A 22,723-nucleotide genomic window follows, 5' to 3' on the forward strand; every position below is an offset into this window, starting at 1 on the left:
TTGTTAGATTCTGAGTTTACTACAAGACCTTTAACTCACTGAAACGAAAAGAAATGGTTCCCTTAACTATTTCTTTGCCGGTGTTCTCATACTGCTACTAGCCGCCATGGTGAGCGTGTGCAGTATGACAGGGAAGTCACCCCAACCGCTGTGCCCCTATTACATTTCTTTTAACATAGCCCTGTGAGGCAGCTACCATGGTAGTTACCTCGGGAACAAAAGCCCAAAGAGACAATTAGTGGATTCAATGTCACAGAATTAAGAAGAGGTTTAACAACCTTGTTCCAAGATGACCTTCCTTTCCTGGATCTGGGATAACTTTGATCTTGTGCAGTATTCTCTGCCTGTCCTTCGTTGATATTCTGTTGTTTTACTGATCTCAGAATATTGATTTGAATGTTCCAGTTCACTGAAGAGCAGTATTAAGCTTTTCTAAAGAGAATCATTCTATTAGTTTAGTGGGTGAGTAGGTGGATGAGTGTGGGTCTGAGCTCTAATTCTTTAATTAGGTTTTTTTTTTAAAAGACAGCTTGTTTTTATTTCTGTTTAAGTCCTCCACTGTATTAAGAGGCGTGTGCCCGCCTGTGAGGCTCTGCTGCCTTACTGAGCTGGGAGATTTCTTTTTATCAGTTAATTTGGACATTTTATTTTGTTCTTATTCCTTTAATGTCCTGATTAAGGGGATTAGATAGCCTCTCTCCAGGCTTGAGCTCTAATTCCACCCCACACAGGGCCATGTGCTTTGGAGGCATTGATTTGCATATATTGAATGAGTAATAACTTCGCAGCAAAACTCCTGGCTTAGTCTAGCTCTTAAATAGTCAGAGACCTTGGCTTTAGACATGGATGAGGGTGGTGTAAGTGGCCAGGTTGCCATGGTAAATACTGCAAAGGTGGAAGATGTTGAAAAGGCTTCAGAGTGGGGATAACTTGCTTAGCTGCTGTATCCCCTTTCTATTTAGTTCTTCATTGGACCAACATTTTGTTTGAACTTAGCATATGCTAGGTACAACTAGGACCCCAAAATAATGACCTCTTTTTCTATGGAGAAAAAGTAGTACTTCCCTTCATCAGTAATTTCTATGTACCTTAGGGGAGGAGCTGTGCAAAATGGACTGCTAGGCATGGAGGCGGGCACAGATGACAGCGTGGGATGAGGGCCAGGGGTAATTTGGCTTGAAGATGGTCATTTTACATAGGAACTAGAGTTATCCAGATAGAGAAGGAGCAGCATCTGGGAAGAAAAGTCACAGTAGCAGAGGAGAGGATTAATATGCATTTTGTTTTGATCAAAAGACGGTGGAGGAAAAGGTGAGGAGAGTAAGATAGGTTGAGGGAGATTGTGGAGCACCAACAGCAACTAGGAAGACATTGGAAGGCTTTCCTCAGGGTTTTATAAAAACCTAACTGCTGACAATACAAAGGAGAGCCCGTTACCGGAAGAGGCCAATGACTAATGGGCTGTACCTTCTTCTGCCTTCCAGCTTTCTCCTGTGCCTCTGGAGAGTATCTAGAAATGAAGAACCAGGTATGCAGTAAGTGTGTCGAAGGCACCTACTCCTTGGGCAGTGGCATCAAATTTGATGAATGGGATGAGCTACCGGCGGGATTTTCCAACGTTGCCACATTCATGGACACTGTGGTGGGCCCTTCTGACAGCAGGCCAGGTGGCTGTAACAAGTAAGACCCCCAAGCGACCACAGCTTTGCACTTTGAGGACTTGGCAAAGGTGTAGTCATTCTTTTCTAGGAAAAGGGGAGGACGGTTTTAGTACGGAAGGGGATTGTAGATTAGATCAGGGCAAAGAGTTGTATTTTTGAATGAGTTAACAAATGAGTGCTTTATTTACATAATCCCCGCCCTCTTCTCCCTCTAATTTCTCCTGTGTCACCCCAACCTCTCCCAAATTCATGACTTCTATTATTACAGACATATATATCCATTAATATATATGTATATATGTGTGAGCATGCATATACGTGTATATAAATACTCGATGCTGAGTCCATTTAGTGTTGTTCAAATGTGTGTTTATGACTGACCATTTGGGATTGGATAATCTAACGGGGGCTCATCCTTGAGGATGACTGATTTTCCCTCTTGAAGCAACCATTAATTGCCTATAGTTCTTCATCTATGATGGGGCCTTGTGAGATTTCTCTCATCCAAACTGTCATGTCAGCTGGTGGTGTCATGGTGCAGATCTTGTTTAGGTGAGCATATCATTGAGATTCACAGGTATGTATAGATCCTGATCCTCCGATTCTTACAGTCTTTCCACTTCCTTTTCAGCAATGAATGTTTACTTACACACACACACACACACACACACACACACACACACACACACACATTAAATGAGGTTACATCACTTGGATGATCATGTTCCCTCCCTCTAATAGTATTAGACTAACAAAAACCCAGGCGTGGGAAACTGCCCTTTGGGTTTTTGTCAGGGGAGTCTAAGAGACCCCCGTTCCTGTCCAATATAGGCTATTACTTGGTTGCCTCAAGAACTTGAATGTAAGACCCTATTGCTGGAGACACTACACACTTCAGACCTAGAGGAATTGAGCTGGAGCTGACCTGGAGACTTCCTCCCCAAGGACAAGCTTTCATAGGATTTGAAGTTGCTATGCAAGCTGCCAATAGAGGAAGGCAATCAATAGTCTTCCCCAAGTGTAAAACCTATTAACTACAACAATGACTAGCATGGCAAGATAGTTCAAGAGTCCGGTAGCAGCACCTCTATCTTACCACCGCCAACTTTGTAAATGGACTCAAGCCCTGATCAGTAGAATAGAACTCATGCTTCATAGTGCAGACAGCCAACTAGTCATGTCTAATGAGGTCATGGTCCCTAGAGGAGAGCCTATTACTGTCCCTTTCCTAAGCCAGAACAATTTCCAATGGTATTCTAAATAGTTAAGCTTATACCTACAGATAAGTTTAGCTCTTATCCCTCATCCCAGAAGCTTCTCTTTTGGATCATTTGTGAGACCATTACAGAAATATACAACTTGCTAAAATGCAGAGAACAACTGGTTGTGGGATGCCCAACATCCATTGATACAACTCTAACACAAAGCCTGTACCTAAGGCTCAGAGAAGAGCTGAGAAGAGGGTACTTTTTTGGACTGCCATTACAAGGAATGTAGCTAAATTTTTAATGAGAAAATAATTGGCTTCGCAATATAATAGATACTGTATGCAGAATGCAAAAGAGCTGTTAGAAAAATGAGTTCATTATTTTATATTTATAATCAAACTTTGGGCTGTGGTATTTCTACTAACCTTTCTCTAATTTTTAAAGAGAAATCTAATGTTTTTGCCCCTTTTCTTTGCGTCTTTGACCTTCATTAAGACATTGATTATTTTCTAGGAGTGTGGGTTAAGGATCTAATGTTGAAAGGTCTTTTGCTTAATTGCTAGTTGATCACTAGCTTTGCATATGACAGCGCTGGAGAAATGCTAACCGGTCTTGGAGAAAAAAGAAAAGTGTTTTTCCCTTGAAAGGCCCTTCCTTCCATTCTCTCCATTGACTCTGCAACACTTCCTGCCATGTGGCCATGTTTAGGAACTTAAAGTAGAGGTAGTAAAACAGGAAGCCTCTGACAAGAATGCTTCATCAGGAACCTGGCGTCTTCACCATGGTTGAAAGAGGCTGAAGAATTAGCTCAGCTAAGAGATGCATTTCTTGGCTTATCCCCTCCGTCTTCCTTCACTTTTTCCCCTACAGTCTTCTGTTCTTTCTCAGCTCAGTGGCAATGGTTTATTTTCCTCTTTGGAGAATGAAATTGTTCCAGCCATCTCTCTCTCTCTCTCTCTCTCTCTCTCTCTCTCTCTCTCTCTCTCTCTCTCTCTCTCTCTCTCTCTCTCTCTCTCTCGTGTCTGTCTGTATTAGTCTATGCATTTCTATTTTTAGAGCCCCTGATATTGAGGAATTTTTTAATGACATTTATTTAATTTAGTTCTGCAGCTCCAAGACCGCATTAATTACTTTCTCAAAAAGATCCTTAGAAACAACCAAAGGGAGAGAGGTGTATTTTTCTCATGGTTTTAGTCCAACTTGGGGTTGGGGTGGGAGAGCCTAGCTGTTCAACTCACAACAAACAGCAAGCAGAGCAAGACAGGTCAGTAACAAATAGGAGACAAGACAAGATACAGCCCCCAAGAACATGCCCGAAGTGACCATGCACCACCACGGTCTGCCTTCCAAGCATGCGCTACCCTCCCTACCTCTGTCACTGCTCAAGGCTCTATTCAGAATTTGAATCCATCCGTGGATTCATTAGGTCAAAGTCTCATGGTTGAATTATCTCTGGTAAAGCTTGCGTGACAGAGCCAACGGGGTGATTTAGACTTTTCTCAATCTAACCAAGTTGACAACCAAGATTATTACAGAACCACCACCAATGTTCACTCCTCTTAAACTGGCAAGTCATTTCAGTGTGGCTTTGGCCAAGCACAGCACCATGCACACATAAAAGTGCCTTAGAGTGGGACAGGAGCAGCTTGTGATAGGACACCAGGTCTTTGTTCTGGTGAACTTGAATATTGACATCCTAGTCATCAAGAAAAATCCATGATAAGTAGACTTTTTTTTCAATATGGTTTCTTTAATCTAATAACTTCTCAACATAAATTTCGGTTGGCTATTGTTTTCCTCTTCTCCCTGTCATCTGGCATTACATCCTGTTTGTTTCTTTTTAATAAGTTGGCTCATATTGACTATTTAATTATTGAGCCCACGAAGTCCTTCACACATTATGGATATGAGACATATGTGTATGTAGCTGTGAAATACTTGCGGTATGTTATACACATATATGCATGTGTTTGTGATATTTCTTTCAGGTCTGTGGCTTTCGACTTTATATTGTCTTGATGGTGGATAACTCGAGATTTAAAATGTGAAGGAGAGTCTTCATCATGTTTTATTTTTTCCTTGCTCGGTTTGGTGATTTTTGTGTTAGGGTCTCTTGGCTAACCCTAAGTTTTGAAGACTGCAGATTATAGTGTCGGTTCTGATTGTAGTGTAGTCAGGGTTTCATCTTTTAGATTGTTACATTTAGAACAATAATGCACATTACATCATTTTATTGGTGCCTCTGTCAGATATTGTGAAGCATGCTGTAAACCCTGACACATACCAGTGTTCTCTTTGAAAGATCCATTGCTTACAGCACATTCTTAGGTGCTGTAGAGGATCTAGCGTTAACTCTGTGGTGGAGAAGGTTGTGGTTTCTAACTCATGACTTCTTCAACAATTAAGAGGTCAAACGTACTACAACTTTATATATTAATTTAAATATTTAGCATTTGGTAGTACTATTTCCATAGACCTGCTCTCTCTCTCTCTCTCTCTCTCTCTCTCTCTCTCTCTCTCTCTCTCTCTCTCTCTCTCTCCCTGTGTGTAGATGTGTGTGTCTATAAGTCAAACTCAGATGCTATTTGAAAGAGTAATTCTACCTGAGGTTGTAAATATTAATATTTGTGATTTTTTTGTTTTTAGTAAACAAGAAGCATTGTATAGTAAATTGATCATATAGTCTTACAAAGATTTAAGATGTTATGTGCTATAACAGTAAATGCTTTTCTATGGCTATTGTTAGTACTGTGTATAAAAATACATACACACACATAACTATATAAACACAACCTGTCGAATCCATTTCCTGTCGGTTGTGTGTGTCTGATCTCAAGGATGACTACTCTGTTTTGAATAACCAATTTTGGGATTCACCCCTGGGGAAGACCAGCTCTCCCTCTCTTGGCAGTAGTTAGTCGACTGTAGTTTTTGTAACGAACACCTTCCATGTCTGTTGGTTTTGTTATTCTGAGGACAATTTGAGAAAGACTACGGAAGTGCTCGTGGGAGGGTCTGGAATGGGAGGACATAGGAAAGGTCGGGGGGAGGAAAGGAAGGGGTCAAAATGATGTAATTATATTTTAAGTAAAATTAAATAAAAAATAAACTTCTCAACGGTGTAGTTAACCTTTGAGATTCAGAAAAGCTGGTTTGCCCATGGAATCTACTTCTGCTACTCTCAAAGGATTGTGTCTAGAAGAGGTTTCCGAGCTCTTACATAAAACTTCCGGTTCTGTTTTCCCAGCTCTTCTTGGCTTCCTCGTGGGAACTATATAGAGTCTAACCGGGATGACTGCACCGTGTCTCTGATCTACGCCGTGCACCTGAAGAAGTCAGGCTATGTCTTCTTTGAGTACCAGTATGTGGACAACAACATCTTCTTTGAGTTCTTTGTAAGGCTTTTCATATTCTAGAATTTGATTTTTAAGAAACATTCGTATGACGGTCTGTAAAACTACTATTCAATTCCACTTTATGTCTCCTAATTTTCTGGAAGGTGTTAACTGGATCTTTCAATGTTAAAACAAAGTTTTTCCCCCTATGTACTTTGTGTTCAAATTAACATTGTCTCTTTACTTTTCAGATCTTTCTTGTGGAATAACGTTGGCTTGTTTCACCTCTGGTTATGTTCATCAGGTGGCTATTTGGCTTAGACTGTACGTCACAAATAATTTTTCCAAGATTCATTATTATTTTTTAGCTACAAAGCTATACGTTCCTATGCATTGTGGGTGTAGCAGAGTATCAATGTTTACATGTTTATAATGTGTGTGCATGTGAAGGAACATGTGTGTGCATGTGTGGAGGACAGGCAGATGTTATGTTTTCCTCTCTCACTCTCCACTTTAGTTTTTTTGAAGCCGAGTAGCTCAGTGAACCTGAGCTCACAGACTCAGCCACGTTGGCTGGCCAGCCAGCTCTGGGGATCGACCTTCCTCTGCTCTGCCAGTGCTGGGGTTAGAGATGTATCACCATAGCCATCTTTTATACGTGCTGGGCATCTGAGCGGAGATCCTCCTCCTGGTTATGTACCAAGTACCAAGTCCTCATAAGAGTTTCTATTATGTTAAAATTATATTAATTTTTGGCTTTGAACTTAAAATATTTTCTTACAAGTCAGTAAATATTTTCTAACTGACTAAATTATTTGTTCATTCACAATTATTTCAAAAGTAAAAAAATGTCTGTATGCTCTGTTTCTGTGAATGTTGAACTGTTGAAAGGACTTCCTGAATGAAATAGTTGATGTGTCTGTCATGAGCTTAAGTAGGAAGACAGAACCTGAGATATTATTATATAATAACAGAATAATATAGTGGTATACTATTTGTGTTTTAATAAATAAAGCTTGCCTGAAGATCAGAGGGCAAAGTAGTCTTACTTATCAGCCATACAGGCCAGGGAGTGGTGCCACACACCTTTAATTCTGGGACTCAGGAGACAGGCAGATGGATCTCTTTGAGTTCAAAGCCACCCTGGCCTACACAAGATTGAATCTGTCTAAGAGAGAAAGAGCTCACACAAAGATGATCCCAGAACTTGGGATCTCATGCCTTTAATCCTAGTACTAGGGAGGTGAGAACAGGCGTTGTATGACTGGGTAGAGAGAGGAATATAAAGAGGAAGAGACAGGAACTCAGTTGAGTGTGGAGTCTGAGGTTGGTGGAGAACATTGCAGGATCTCCCCTTTGTTTTTCTGGGCCTTGATAGAGGTAAGATATCTCTAGTGGCTGGCTGCTTTGCTTTTCTGATCTTCAGCTTGAACCCCAATATCTGTCCCAGGTTTTTAATTATTATTATTATTCATGCTCAGAATAACTACTGAGGCTGTTTAACGAATGTAAGCTGTGTCTGATCTAGTAACATTTATTATGACAGTGACCTGAATTCTTGAGAAAATGTTTTCAGATGGTTTTACACAAAGCAGTGTTTGTTTTTGCAAACAATGGGGAAAGTGCTCCTGGGATCCAGATTTTAAGAAAAGACTATGCTAACAATTCTAAAACAAATTTATATTGATCTTGGTGATGAGTGTTTCTAAATCAGTAATTGTAGTTTCTATATCAAAAGTTTGAAGGCAAGAACTATTTCCCATGCCTTTGAAGTGAAGAGGTTCTGGCTCTGGTCTTAACTCTGTAATTATAAGCTGTGGTTCTTGGGCAGTTAGTCTGACCTTCTGGTCATCACTGTTCCCTTCTGTGAAGTGGGTTGTTTGATGAGGCATTTTGAGCATCTTTAATATGGGTATACCTTGATGTTTTAGGATGTTAAGCAACATTTAGACAGATATACTTTTTAAAGTATATCTTATTTGCAAAAAAGTCTTGTGAGAATTGGTGAATATTTCTTGAGACATTTTAGCAATATTGCAGGAAATAAAATTAGGAAGCCAGACAAGGGTCTAATTGTTGTGAATAGGCAGTTTCTTTGTATTGCTCAACAAGACCCTTGAGAGTAGTCAATAAAGGTGTTTTTAAGGTGTAACATTTCATTCCTTCTCAACAGAGATGCCTGTGTTCATCTGGTTTAGAGTCTGAAAGGGGTGGCAAGCTCATGCTGATCTCTGTATTGGTGTTTTACACTTACAGATCATGATTTATTGACTCAGGTCAATATTTCTCAGTTATGATCCGTCAGTGATGACAAGGAAGTGTTTGCAGATAGGAAAGATGTAGGCGGATGTGAAGAAAAATGCATATAAACAGTGTTTAATTTGAAGTATTGATGCACTGAATTTGAGCACCGAGTGAGCCTTTCGTTCAGCACTACCATGCTTTTTAAAAATGATGAAGCTGAAAACCTAGAGAGGTTATTGGTCCACGATTGCACCTTAGCTAGTTTCAAAATGAGCAATGGGATTTACTTCTTCACGTGATATCTGCTTTTACGTGTGAAAGGCCTTTAGCGTACCTAGTCGTTGTTCATTGAAGGTATATTCAGAGCCTGTAGCACCTATGTAATGACTTAACATTGGTGTCACATGGTGGTCAGAGGGAGAATAGGACACAAGTTCAACTAAAGGGAATATCAACTGGATATTCTCTTGATACTGGGATCACAAATGGAACTATTTTCTACTTAAGTCTTTAGACAGTTCTCTTTGTGAGAACACTGTAAGCTTTGTGACAGATAGGAAAAGAAGTCAGGCAGCAAGAGTGATTTAAAGAAGAGAAAGATAGTTTCTTTAAAGACGGGGGATGAGCATGTGATGAGATTCGCCTCCATCCTGCTGCTGACATTATTGCTGTACTAGAATGATGGCCTGGCTTTTAGGTGTCTCTGTACTTTTTGTAGACCTGAAAAAGTAGTGTCCTAACCTCTAAACACTTTTCATGGATTACCCAGAGAGTTCAAGATGTTTAATGTAAAAAATATTACCTCTAGTCATCTTAATTGACATGATAAATGATTAATATTTACTCCACTACAAGGGTTAGGAAATAGATTTTATCCATAACCATGTAGCGACATATTTAGATTATGCCCTGGGAAATTGACAGCCAAGACACACTATTTGCTGATTTAAATTTTTACTGCTGTCAATGAAATATTCAGATAAATGTAGCTCTTCCTTTCTTTTGGCATCAGATGGAGGTCATAACAGAGGTCCACACTGGTGGAAATGAAGAGGTAGACGACTGTGGTGTGCCCATTTCCAGCTGCTACATCTACAATGCAACCCCTCACTCCTAAGGCTCAGGGAACATGGCAGAAGAGGGGACAGAAAGAGTTTTAAGAGCCCAAATTTCAGGACACCTACTACAAGATAATGGCATCTAGACATGATAGAAGCTGCACCAAAAAAATCTGAGCAGCATGGTCACCTAAATGAGACCTGATAGTGGCCACACCAGTCAGCATGCCTGTGCGGAAGGGGCAAGTCCACAAGCCTCCACCCCTAGGTGGAGTCGTTCTGTGATCAATGGCTGCTGAGTGAGGGAGAATCAGTTTTCTTCAGGGTGTAACCCCTAACCGGTTAACCAATTCTAAGCATTCATCCTTAACGTGAGTTCCTATGAGGAGCATTATTATTGACTCTGTTGGTGTTTATAAGATGTATAATAAATGCAGATGAGGTCAGGAATCCTAGGTTGGAGATGAGGTTGGAGATGTGTGGGAGGGACCTTCAGGGGGAGAAGGAGAGTTAGAAATGATTTAAATACAGTATACTCATGAATGAAATTCTCAAAAGGAGAAACAGTTGAATTAAATTACTAATAAATTAAAAAGCTAATTCATTTAATTAGCTTCTAAACTTGAGCTTGCATGGTGAATGTGAACTGTTGATCATGCGGGTAAGCTGGGTGGAGGTTTGGTGCTGAATTTCCAGCGTAATTATCTTCACTGGCCTGGCCTTTGGTTACAAAGAGATGGTTTTCTGAGAACCACTCCCCCCCACTCAGTTGTACTGTAACCTGCAGGGCTCTTGGTGTGTTTGCTTGCTGGAGATTACTTTGTTGTTGTTTAAAATGAGTTAATGAATGTTTTTGCAGTGTGTGCTGGGAACAACAATGAATGAAAACTATTATTCCCAAAGCATTACCGCGTGCCTGTGTTTAACTCACAGATTCAGAATGACCAGTGCCAGGAGATGGATGCCACCATAGACAAGTGGGTGAAACTCACAGACAATGGAGAATGGGGCTCCCATTCTGTAAGTCTCTTTTTGTGTTGATTTGGTGACACCAATTCAATTCTTTTTTTTCTTTTTTTTCATGGTTTATTTTTTTATATTTAAAAATTTCCATCTCTTCCCCTCCTCCTCCTCCTTCCCTCCCCTCCCCTCCACCCATACCTCCCCTCCCACCCTCTCCAGACCAAGGAGCCATCAGGGTTCCCTACTCTATGTTAAGACCAAGGTCCTCCCAACTTCCCCCAGGTCCAGGAAGGTGATCGACCAAGCTGAGAAGGCTCCCACAGAGCCCGTCCATGCAGAAGAATCAGAGCCCAGCGCCATTGTCCTTTGCTTCTCAGTCAGCCCCCACTGTTGGCCACATTCAGAGAGACGGGTTTGGTCACATGATCCATCAGTCCCATTCCAACTGGAGTTGGTGATCTCCCATTAGTTCTGTCCCACTGTCTCCATGAGTGAATGCACCCCTCACGTTCCTGACTTTCTTTCTCATGTTCTCTCTCCTTCTGCTCCTCATCAGGACCAATTCAATTCTTTTCCTTCCATTTTCCCAACTATTTCTTTTTCTTAACTTTCTTTTTTTATTAAGAAATTTTCAATACAATCTTCTCATTTTACATAGTTACCCCTATTCCCAATCCCTCCCTCTTCCCGGTCCACCCTTCCCTCCACCCTACTCCCCCACTCACTCCTCAGAAAGGGTAAGACTTCCTATGGGGAGTCAATAAAGTCTGACACTTCACTTCCTTTGAGGCAAGACTAAGGTATCCTCCCCCTATATCTAGGCTGAACAAGGTATTCCTCCAAAGATATTGTGCTTCTAGATGTCAGAAGAAAAAGTGGGATGTAGCCTTGAACATATGGATACAGAAGACCACTTCCTAAATATAAATATAAATATAAATATAAATATAAATATAAATATAAATATAAATATAGCACAGACACTGAGAGCAACAATTAATAAATGGGACCTCCTGAAACTAAGAAGCTTCAACAAAGGGCACAGTCAATAAGACAAAAAGGAAGCCTACTGAATGGGAAAAGATGGTCACTAACCTTTTTGGACAGAAGACTGATATCCAAAATATATAAAAAACTCAAGAAACTAAACATCAAATTACCAAATAATATAAAATCAAAAAAATGGGACACAGTTCTAAACATAGAATTCTCAACAGAAGAATTGCAAATAGCCAAAAGACACTTAAAGAATTGCTCAACATCCTTAGCCATCAGGGAAATGCAAATCAAAATGACTCTGAGATTCCATCTTACACCAGTCAGAATGGCTAAGATCAAAACACCAATGACAGCTTATGCTGGAGAGGATATGGGGTAAAGGGAACACTCCTCCATTGCTGGTGGGAGTGAAAACTTGTACAGCCACTTAGGAAATCAGTGTGGCAGTTTCTCAGAAAACTGGGAATCAGTCTACCTTAGGATCCAGCAATACAACTCTTGGGCATATACTCAAAGGATACACACGCATTCCCAACTATTTCTCATCATTTGTTCTAAGAAAATAAAAAGAGCAACATGGTCTTCTACTTCAGTTAAGTTCAATTTAGCAAAGGAATTGCCTTCATGTTTCTCAGACTCACATTTAAAATTTTAGATTATTTTTCTGTTTTCCATTTTCCTTAGGATGCTTTGCCATTCTCTGTTCATCTCAGCTTTCTTCCCTTTTAAAGTGGGACTCAAAAACTTAGGGAACTACTTAAAACTAGTATAAAATATTACTCAGTTTGAGTATGCAAGTTTACAAATGTGCCTGCCACATGTGATAGACCAGTATCTGGTCATTGGCAAGATCACGAATTGCCTTCATTCCATGTTCTCTGTGGTAGTTTTAGGAAGGGAGTTATCAGGATTGCTTTTGGGGCCTCTGTGGTCTCTATCATTGCCTAGACATGATTGTCACAAAAGTTACCCACTTTTGGAATGCCAACCTACTTTCTATATATTTGCTATATATTGGTCAAAATTCTACCCTTTCTGCTCACGCCATAGGATTCTGTTTACTTTTGTCCCGCACATCTCTTTAAATGCTTGAATCTTAGATGTTTAGGTGACATGTTTTAGTACATGTCTTGTTTGTGGCACTTGTGACATTTGTCCTTTTGGAGTGAGGCGTAGTTTTAAAACCTGGCTCTGTATTAGAGCTGTATTTCCGTACTTGGTTTGGTTAATGTCTCTGTGATTGTTCTTTCTTTTAATTTTAGAAACGAGAACAGTCCTTCTCTATCAGATGAGAGGATCCATCCTAGATAGGAAGGACCTAGATGGAGCCTCCAGTGTGAAGCTTGAGCTTTGTTTTGATAACTTTCACTCTTATCTATGTGGTTATAGAAAGATCTCATCCTTGAGTCCACACAACATAGACTTTCAGGAAGATTTTTCATTTCTATGCTTGATAGTAATACTAGCGGGCTGGAGAGATGGCTCAGAGGTTAAGAGCTCTTGCTGCTCTTCCAGTGATCCTGAGTTCAATTCCCAGTAACTACATGGTGACTCACAGCCATCTATAATGAGATCTGGTACCCTCTTCTGGCCTGCAGGTAGAACACTATATACACAGTAAATAAATAAATCTTAAAAAAAGAAGGACGAAGAAAAAGAAAGTAATATTTGTAACACTTAAGGTCAGTTCAGCTCAACACCTGGTTGGCAGGATGGTGTGGGAGGTCCTTCTGCCTATGTATTGCTTTTATTGGTTAATGAATAAGACACTGTCTTGGCCTGTGATAGGGTGAAAGAACAGAGCTAGGCCAGGAAAACTAAAGTGAATGCTGGGAGAAAGAAAGGTAGAGTCAGGGAGAAGCCATGGAGCTGCTGCCAGAGTCAGACATGCCAAAAGTTTGCTGGTAAGTCACTGCCATGTGGCGCTACACAGATTCATAGAAAATGGGTTAAATTAAGATGTAAGAGTTAGCCAATAAGAAGCTAGAGCTAATGGGTCAAGCAGCGATTTAATTAACACAGTTTCTATGTGATTATTTCGGGTCTAAGCTAGCCAGGTGGCTGGGAACCAACAAGCAGCCACCCTGCAACAGTGGGACTTTGACCATCAGTAAGTATACAGTCATCACCATTGAGGACTTAAGTCCAGAGAAATGTGCTGAGTGCACTAGTTCCCCACATCTTCCAGGGCATGTAGTAGGGCAGATTTCATGTTGTATAGCTTGACTGTCATCAGCCAGGTTGCATGGAAGAATAAAGGTATCAAATGAAAAAGCAATGGCCTCCTAACTTTGGATCAATTACTTGTATCAGCAAGAAACTGATTAGAAAATTAGTTTGATCTATGGGTAGAAAAGGTCCCAGTAGCAAAGGAAGCAAATGTGATTGTCATTAAGTTTCTCAAGTTAGAGTTAGATCAGGCTACCTGTAGAACGCATGTTTTCTCTTGTTCCTATCACACTGTGACTCATTGAATAGTTTTAAAAGCTATAAAGCTACGTAACTCATTTTTGTCACTGAAAAAAATACGCAAGGTTGTATATTTTCTCAATCTCAAAGACTTCTTTCATTCTGCTTTGGAGGTTTAAGGTCACAGTCACTACGTCTTCTCAGTTCTGGGGAAGAAGCATCAGATGGCAGGAATGTGTTCAAGGGTGCTCAGTGGTGAAGCCTGAAGTCAGAGGGGCTGAGACTCAGTCCCAGGGAGCCCCAAGCTCACCCTTTTGTTGTGTGTGGTCATTCCTGTGGAAACTAAGGGCATGAAACCAGCACTAGCCTCTTTATGAGGCAATGTTCCCAATGACGTACTACATCTCATCAGTCTCAGCTCACAAAAGTTCACTATTGCCACACTTGGGGACCAGGGTACATAGGGATCTCTAGGGAGTACGGACACCATATCCAGGCCAGAGCAGAGACAAGCACTATGCTGCCTCTTTTCTTCTTAGAGCTCAGAGATCCACCTGAAGAGTAACATTACCGTCAAAGTATATGCTTTGGCTCAGATTTATTCACCCTATATGACAGAACCCTTCTGTGTCTAAGCCACAGTCTTGAAGTTTAAGAACAAGTTTATCTTTTTAGACTTAGTTTCTTCCTTAGTATATGTGTGGATTGTCAGACTGTTTTATTCTTAATTTTGAAGCAACTTCATTATAGCTTAGGCTGGAACTAAGAGTATTTAAGTTTGTTAATTCTATTTTAGTGGTGATTATATAAAGAATACAAAGGGAGGAATTTTTGGCTGTGGTTAGAAATACTGACCTGAGTGTCTTGTGCTTCTTTCTGTAGGTGATGCTGAAATCAGGCACAAACATTCTGTACTGGAGGACGACAGGCATCCTTATGGGCTCTAAGGCAGTCAAGCCCGTGCTAGTAAAAAATATCACCATCGAAGGTATTTTATAGCTATGAGTCTTAGTAGTCACTCATCCAATTTTATTGTTAAAATATTTATATTTATATTTATATTGGTTTAACTGACTCAAGGGTTTATATTATAATAAAGACACAAATTAATGTCAGACCTTATGCAAGTCTAAAAACCTTAGTTTTATGTTCACCAAATTGATTAATCAGTTTTTTCCCTTCTACCCTCAAACTGGATTATTTAATCAGTATAAAGCAGCAAACACAATGGCAATCTTCAGTGTTTTTTTTTAAATAAAATGAAAGTATATTTGTTTACAGGATCCCAGTACTCATTAGAGACATGTAAATTATGCCAGATAATCTGATCATTGTTATATCCATAAAACTAATAATAGTCTGGCTGTTTCCTATACCCTGTGTGACTTTCTGAGCCAGATGGGTCATTTCTAGACCAGCTGAGCCACCAATAAATGCTGTCATGGCTCATGCTCAAGTAGCTTGCATTTAGTTAAAGCAGCAATTCTTCATTAAAGTTCAATGTGTTTTGCTGCATCCTGTGTGCCTGCTCTTGGGATGTCGCCTCATTAGTCACTGGGACATCTGCTGGGCAAAGCTGGAAGCACAAACCAATAGATTTCCATTTCTAGGATCTTTCCTGCTTGCTTGTACTGTATCTTTCTTTGTGCCAAGTAATAAAGGATTTAGGCTCATATTGCTATGAACATCTCTCTCTTCTGCGCAGAAGCAGTAAGTGGGTGCTAATGTGCTCATTGTCCTGGGTTCTCTCTCCCAAACACTGCTTTTCTTCCCCATACAGGGGTGGCATACACCTCAGAGTGCTTCCCGTGCAAGCCAGGCACTTTCAGCAACAAGCCAGGCTCATTTAACTGCCAACTGTGCCCCAGAAACACCTATTCTGAGAAGGGTGCTAAAGAATGCACAAGGTGTAAGGAGGACTCTCAATTTTCAGGTAAGACTAATTGACAATTTTTATTCTTCTCTTTCAGTGCTAATGTTGGTCAAGTGTACTTCACAGGGCAGAATAAGTGTTGTAGCAATGGTGGACCACATGCCAATGCAATGGAATGAATTCATGTTGGATGGGGACCACATGACACTCTAGTACCCTTCTCTGCATGACTTTCTCCATTTGTCTATGGTTTTCCTTTATGCCACACTCCATAGATAACTGGCTCAAGTGTGTTTGCATCTGTCTAGCCAACTGTTTACTTTCACATGGTGTGTTACCATAGGGACGGTAGAGATGCACTTAGAAATTTTTAATTTGTTCCAGATGTCCAGTGTTCAGCGATTATATAGGAGATATCTAATATCTTCTGGAAATAGCAGCCACGATGTAGTTGTATCATAGAAACATTTATTCTCCCTCCAGGCAAAATAAAAATTACAAACATTTGGCCAGGCAATAATGCTGTACTCTTTTGGAAGGCAGAGGCAGGCACATCTCTGAGTTTGAGTCAACCTGTTCTACAGAGTGAGTGCCAGGACAGCCAGGGCTCCACAGAGAAACCCTGTCTCTTAAAACCAAACCAATCTAAGCAAACAATAAAAAAAAAAAAACCCAAACCTTCATTTGCTTAAGGCTTGGCTAGTTCTACCGAAACTACTCTAGTACAGTGATTTTTTTACATATTAGCTTGCTTTTGAGTTTTGACGTTCAATTTTTCTTAAGGTCACAAAGGAATTGGTCCTTTTCTAAAGTGTGTTCTGTGTGTATGTTGCAGAAGAAGGAGCCAGTGAGTGTGTGGATCGCCCACCCTGCACGACCAAGGACTATTTCCAGATCCATACCCCATGTGACGAAGAAGGCAAGGTATCAGCAGGGTTTAACTCATCCCGTGTTTATCAAACCCGCTTCCCAGTGTGAGAGCGCTCTGATTGTTACCTGTGTGTGCAGATTGTACAGAAGCAATCTAAGATGCTAGGTGTTGCAACCTGCCTCTGCTTTGATCTCCCAGCTTGTTTGTTCTCAGGACATTTTTTTTCTTTCAGTCTTTAAAGCAGCTTTGATATTGCTACTTACTTCATAACGCTTCCATGGGAAGAAATAAGATCCTCTAAGGTTTCCAGCCCAGGGCCTGGCATGGGATGGGTGCTCCACACCTTATCATTGTCTTTCTTAAACAACTATATTCTCAGAGGTCAAAAGACCAAGAAGAGCACAGCTTGAAATATTTGCTACCACTCACAGGATGAAAATGCTGGCCAGCTTTTATTGCACTGGGAGGAACTCAGAATACTTCTCAGAGGAGCTAGGCAGTCACATGCTAATTCAACCATGCCCGGCTACTGTGTAAGCACATTTACAAACCACAAAGTAACTACCGTACGCACAACACTGAGCTGGAGGAAAATGCCCAGATGAGCTTTATGGTTGACCCATAATTCTTTGAGTTAAAAGACCAGCCCATACCAGCCTGTGTCAGTGAGAAGCTGAGGGTGAAGTAGCTCCTGTGACGTGTCCTTCAGATTTATTTACAGCCTGCAGGAGGACATTTAGTTTTGGGGATATCACACAATATTGCTTTCCTTTCCTAATTTTACATCTGTCGATGCTGATTTGTACTTTTCGTAGTTATGTGAATGTGAAGCTTTCTATATGTCTTTAAATACTTTAAAGAAATATTGCTTTGAATGATTTAGAGTAAATGATACTAATTTAAAGTGCTTAGTGGAAATTTTTAATAAGAAATATAGCCATTATTTTTAATAACAATGACACTAATAACGTTTACTGGTTGGCCATGACCCTACAATAATGCCACATGAGGCTATTTCTATTTAGAAAATACATATAGAGGTCCCTAAAATGGAATGAAAAGTGTTGGGTATAATACCTTTAAAGTAAACGTTCCTGAGTTAAACTTGCCTTACTTACTAATAAAATTAAATTTATTTTATTCTATGTAATGATGATTAAGTCAGTATTACTGCAGTGTAGACAAATAAGATTTATTGATGATTCAATTTATCTGAACAACATGAAAATATATTAAAATCATATTTATTACATTACTGACTGCTCTAATATGTTGACAAGTATAATGCCAGTGACCAGTATGACAATACCTGGTTGACCTGGCTTAATTTAATTAAAGCCATGCAAATTTAAGTATTGTTTAGGACACATACACACAGCACAAACTTGCAAGCATGCTATATGTATACATATACATGAACTGTGTTTTTCATATACATCAGGGAATCTATGAACATGCTCTAATATATAAGAAAATAATGCATCCATGTTTTATAAATTCAGTGCATTTTTCTTTCTTTTCTTTTTTCTTCTTTTCTCTTTTCTTCATCCTTTTTTTTGTTTTTTGACAAAATCTCACCATGTAGCTTTTTCTGGCCTAGAACTCTGGGTAGTTCAGGCTGACCTTGAAGTCCCAGAGATCCCCTTATAAAGCTTAACATAGATCTACAAGGACCTTGTGACTCTTTCTGGTCAAACTTATCTGCTGAAAGGGTTTGGGTTTCATAAAAACACTTCATGTTTCCCTCTCACTTTCTGAAGAGGGAGTCGATTGCTGGTGACTCACCTGCACTTTGAGCCATCTGGTCCTAAATATCATTAATATTAATTAGCTTCTCTTCCCCCCAGCTACTCTTGGAAGCATATGTCTCTCTCTCTCTCTCTCTCCTCTCTCTCTCTCTCTCTCTGAGAGATAGAGAAGCAGTTTGTCATGTGTGGCAGGAATGTTTGTAATCAAAACGTGTCATGGAGAATTTGTGATGATTTCTCCATGTTAAAATATTTTTTTTTTTTTTGGTTTTTCGAGACAGGGTTTCTCTGTGGCTTTAGAGCCTGTCCTGGAACTAGCTCTTGTAGACCAGGCTGGTCTCGAACTCACAGAGATCCGCCTGCCTCTGCCTCCCGAGTGCTGGGATTAAAGGCGTGCGCCACCATCGCCCGGCTTCCATGTTAAAATATTTAAGGATAAAGCATATTTTTTTTAACTTCTTAAAATCTTCTTTGGTTACTTTGGAAGCAGCTTGTTATTTGGCTTCCCAAATCTACTTGCATCTTTTATTGTTTCTGTTCTCCTCCAACTCATCCTTCTTCAAAGGTGCTGTGTGCATCTCTTGGGTAAGCTGTTTAATAGCTCGAATCTGGGACTTAGTTAGTGAAGTGCTTGCCTTGAAAACCACACAATGGGCATTCAGTCCCCAACACCCATATGAGAAGCCTAGCCTGGTGACCTGTGTTTATAAGAAAAGATAGACCCAGAAAAGTGATGTCCAAGGTTGTTGTTTGGCCTGAAACACACACACACACACACACACACACACACACACACATTGTGTACATACACACCCCTCTCTAACCTGGAGTGTTTCCTTGTTCATAAACTTGGGCAGAGCTTGTCCTGAAGATGTTGGGAAGATTTTTCAATGCTGCACTTCTTCTTTGTTCTTGTGTAGGAACCAAAGTTTCCCCTAAATGTAGCAGTCATGCATTTTTATTAAAGAGTCAGGAAATTAATAACTTACTAGGATTTTTATACTTGTTAAACTGGAAACTTAAAGTCAGTGTCTCTACTGTGAGTCCTTATTTATTTAGATTCTCTGAATTTTATGCTACCTTTCTTTCGAAAGGAGTTGAGGGCCTTTTATGGATATAGTATCTAATTTGAATCATTTTAGCCACTTAGGAAGACTTAGCTGTAGCAGCCGCTGTTTTACAGATGGTAACAGAGGCAGAGGGATAAAGTAGCACATTAAAGAATATCATGGCATGAGCCATAAAATGAATGTGGAAAAGGGAACTATAAAAAGAGAATGATGCCACTTATCATTCTGTTGAGATATCTATATTTAAAACATTTTTCTTTGCATCCTTCTTCGTACAAGATAATGCATCTTCCATGAGCATAGACAACTTGAGTGGCTCGAAGGCTCAGTATGCACGGTTCCTCTCGACTAGAAGTAGTGGTGGAGCACCCCCTACGGTTTCCATTCTCTGGTTTCAGTAGATTTCCTACTCCAGAAGGTGTTTTAATGGACAAACAATCATTTCAAAAGTTTATTGGATGAAAGGAACGGTTATTGTCTCTTCTACAAACTTCTATTGAGCAACGCTACTGATTTACCATTTGTGATAGAATACTACCTCCTGTCCCTCAATGTTCACATTCCAATTTTGCTTTAGAGCAGCTAACCCATTTGGTATTCCAGTTTCAACGTGAGAATAACTAAGTGTGGACAGTGTTTGGGGCGTGGCTGTTTCCGCTGTTTTTGTATTGTTTTGTGTGGAGGAGGGTAACACAGGGGTTTAACTGACAACGCTCATGGACCACAGAGGGTGCGTTTGTCCTGAAGCTCAGAGCACATGGAAAAGGCCTACCAATTTCTGGAGAGAAGAGTTTAACTATAGCTCTTGTTACTGAAAAAGACCCAGGAACTACTGATATTTATGAACATTATGAATGCCCATGAGGTTTGGTCTATTCTTTTTGAGAAAGTGGCATTTTTCTTTGAGGATTCCTATGTGCAAAGTATGGTAGTAAAGGCTGTGTCTGGAGGAAAGAAGGGAGCAGTAAAGGTCACAGATGAGCCAGAAGGCCTGGAGAGGCGGCTCATCCCTTGAAGGTTAGGCTCACAACTGAAAATACACGTATGCGAGGAGACGTCATTGTACTGAAGCTGCAGGCTACACAACAAGGCAAACAGACACAAGGGCAGCGGTTGTTTACATTTTGACTTTTATTCTTGAAATCATAAAATCTTCCCTTTCTTCTCTCCTAATCCTCCCCCAAACCCCTTCTTGATCTCTTTCATTATGTGTTATTACATGCATACATGTGTGTGTATATACACATGTATCTCTCCATGTGACATGCTCAGTCTGTATAATGTTGCTTGTATGTATGTGCTCAGGAGTAACTGTTTAGTTGTTTACATTTTAAAAAGGGATTCATGATAAGGAACATGTATGCACACACACACACACACACACACACACACACACAGAAGTAATGATTATTTTTCTACCAAATTTTTACATTCTCCTTATTGTGTTAGTGAGTTTTCTCTTTTTCTCTCTGTCACCATTTAGATTCTCTCAACCCCATCTTCTCTCACTGTGATTTTTTTTTGGCTTGTCTATTTGATTTGTTGTGAGAACATTGTATTATTTGTTTTCTGTTTTAATTTTAAGATCTTTTTTTTTTTTTTTTCAGACACAGATAATGTATAAGTGGATCGAGCCGAAAATCTGCAGGGAGGATCTCACGGATGCTATCAGACTGCCCCCTTCTGGAGAGAAGAAGGATTGTCCTCCTTGCAACCCAGGATTCTATAACAATGGATCTTCTTCTTGCCATCCCTGCCCTTCTGGGACATTTTCAGATGGAACAAAGGGTAAGGTGGCTATCATGAACTGCACTTTTAGAAAGATAATATTAATAGACTTGGGATCTTGTTTTCAATTGATTCTCTGGAGAAGCCTTTAGAAGACACATTTCTTATTTCATTGGAAGGACAAAGAGTTGAGAAAATTAATCATGGGACTGTGAGACCATGATTTATTTACCAGCTAATGAGAACTCTCTTACTGGCATTTTGTATATGTGAGATTGTTTCCTTTAAAAGATACTATATTTAATTATTCTTTGAATAATGATCCTATCTTGTTGGCTGTTGGTAATAAGGATAATCATTCATTTGCCCGTGTGTGTGTGTGTGTGTGTGTGTGTGTGTACATAAAATGAAGGACTACACAAAAAAGACCACCAAATGCATACACATGCATTGGCGCTCTATCTAGAACCATTTTACAGATCACGTTGGAAGACATTCCTAAGGGAACTGGTGGCATTGCATCTTTCCCTCTCGTTTCTCTGCTAAGCATGGTGTAGAGGCGCTTGGCACAGGGAAGACTGTCCAGATGCGGCCTCCCGTGATTGTTTACTCCCTTCTTCTGCAGAGTGCAAGCCGTGTCCAGCAGGAACAGAGCCAGCGCTTGGGTTTGAGTACAAATGGTGGAACGTCCTCCCTGCCAACATGAAAACTTCCTGCTTCAATGTTGGGAACTCCAAGTGTGATGGAATGAACGGTGAGTTTGGACTCTGTTGTGGCAGCAAAACACCACTTGTTTTTACACTTCGCTTTTTCAACACACCAGGCTCACATTGTCTGGCTGTGTGTCCACCCCAGCCCTTACATACAAATCAAGCAACCGGACAGATGGATTTTCTACAGTAATAAAACCTACAGTTTTTTTCCCCCTTTCTATGGCGTCACTTTCTTTAGTTTCAGCTTTGTATAGTCAATAACAGTATGTAAATGTCAAGTAGAAAAGTCCGAACCCCAAATTTTAAATGGCAAACTGTTCTATGTCCTTAATGAAACCACCTTCATTTTTTTTCCCCTTTCCAGTCCAGGATGTGAATTATTGCTTTGTTCGGTTACATCTGCTTCCTGACCATTAGTGAGTTAGTAGCATCTTGGTGTATAGCCACAGCTCATGCTTCACAATATCTGTGTTCAAATAGCTTCTAATAATAATCTCAAACCACAAGTAACATGCCAAACAGAACCCTCAAGGTCACTCTCACTCACTCACTCACTCACTCCCTGAGCCCTTTCTCCCTCCCTCCATCCCTCCCATCCTACCATTCTTCCAGACGAAAATGCAAAAGTTCTCAACTTAAGAAAGAGCATAAATTGTTTGATGAAGTTGCTAATAATCTACAAAAAGCGTTTAGCCATTAAACTGTGAAGAAGGGAAAATAACACCCGTGCTAACGTTGCTCTCACACTTTAAATGGCAAGAGTTGAACAGCAGCATGTTGCATGTGCTAAGATAGAAAATATATTAAATAGTAGGGCTTGGTGCATCCACCGTGGGGCCTCAG

General features: G+C 40.1%; 1 protein-coding gene across 1 annotated transcript in view; it reads left to right on the forward strand.

Annotated features, from left to right (window-relative positions):
* The window catches only part of Elapor2 (endosome-lysosome associated apoptosis and autophagy regulator family member 2), a 165,659-nt gene that overhangs the window by 102,469 nt on the left and 40,467 nt on the right, over nt 1-22,723 (forward strand). Inside the window, exons 3-10 of the mRNA XM_038315483.1 lie at nt 1,485-1,680; nt 6,117-6,264; nt 10,440-10,526; nt 14,760-14,865; nt 15,658-15,810; nt 16,586-16,674; nt 21,047-21,227; nt 21,793-21,921. Coding sequence (XP_038171411.1) covers nt 1,485-1,680; nt 6,117-6,264; nt 10,440-10,526; nt 14,760-14,865; nt 15,658-15,810; nt 16,586-16,674; nt 21,047-21,227; nt 21,793-21,921 — 1,089 coding nt within the window. The remainder of the gene's footprint in view (nt 1-1,484; nt 1,681-6,116; nt 6,265-10,439; nt 10,527-14,759; nt 14,866-15,657; nt 15,811-16,585; nt 16,675-21,046; nt 21,228-21,792; nt 21,922-22,723) is intronic.

The sequence above is a fragment of the Arvicola amphibius genome, chromosome 18 (genome assembly GCF_903992535.2).
Source record: "Arvicola amphibius chromosome 18, mArvAmp1.2, whole genome shotgun sequence".
In the NCBI taxonomy this organism is placed as follows: Eukaryota; Metazoa; Chordata; class Mammalia; order Rodentia; family Cricetidae; genus Arvicola; species Arvicola amphibius.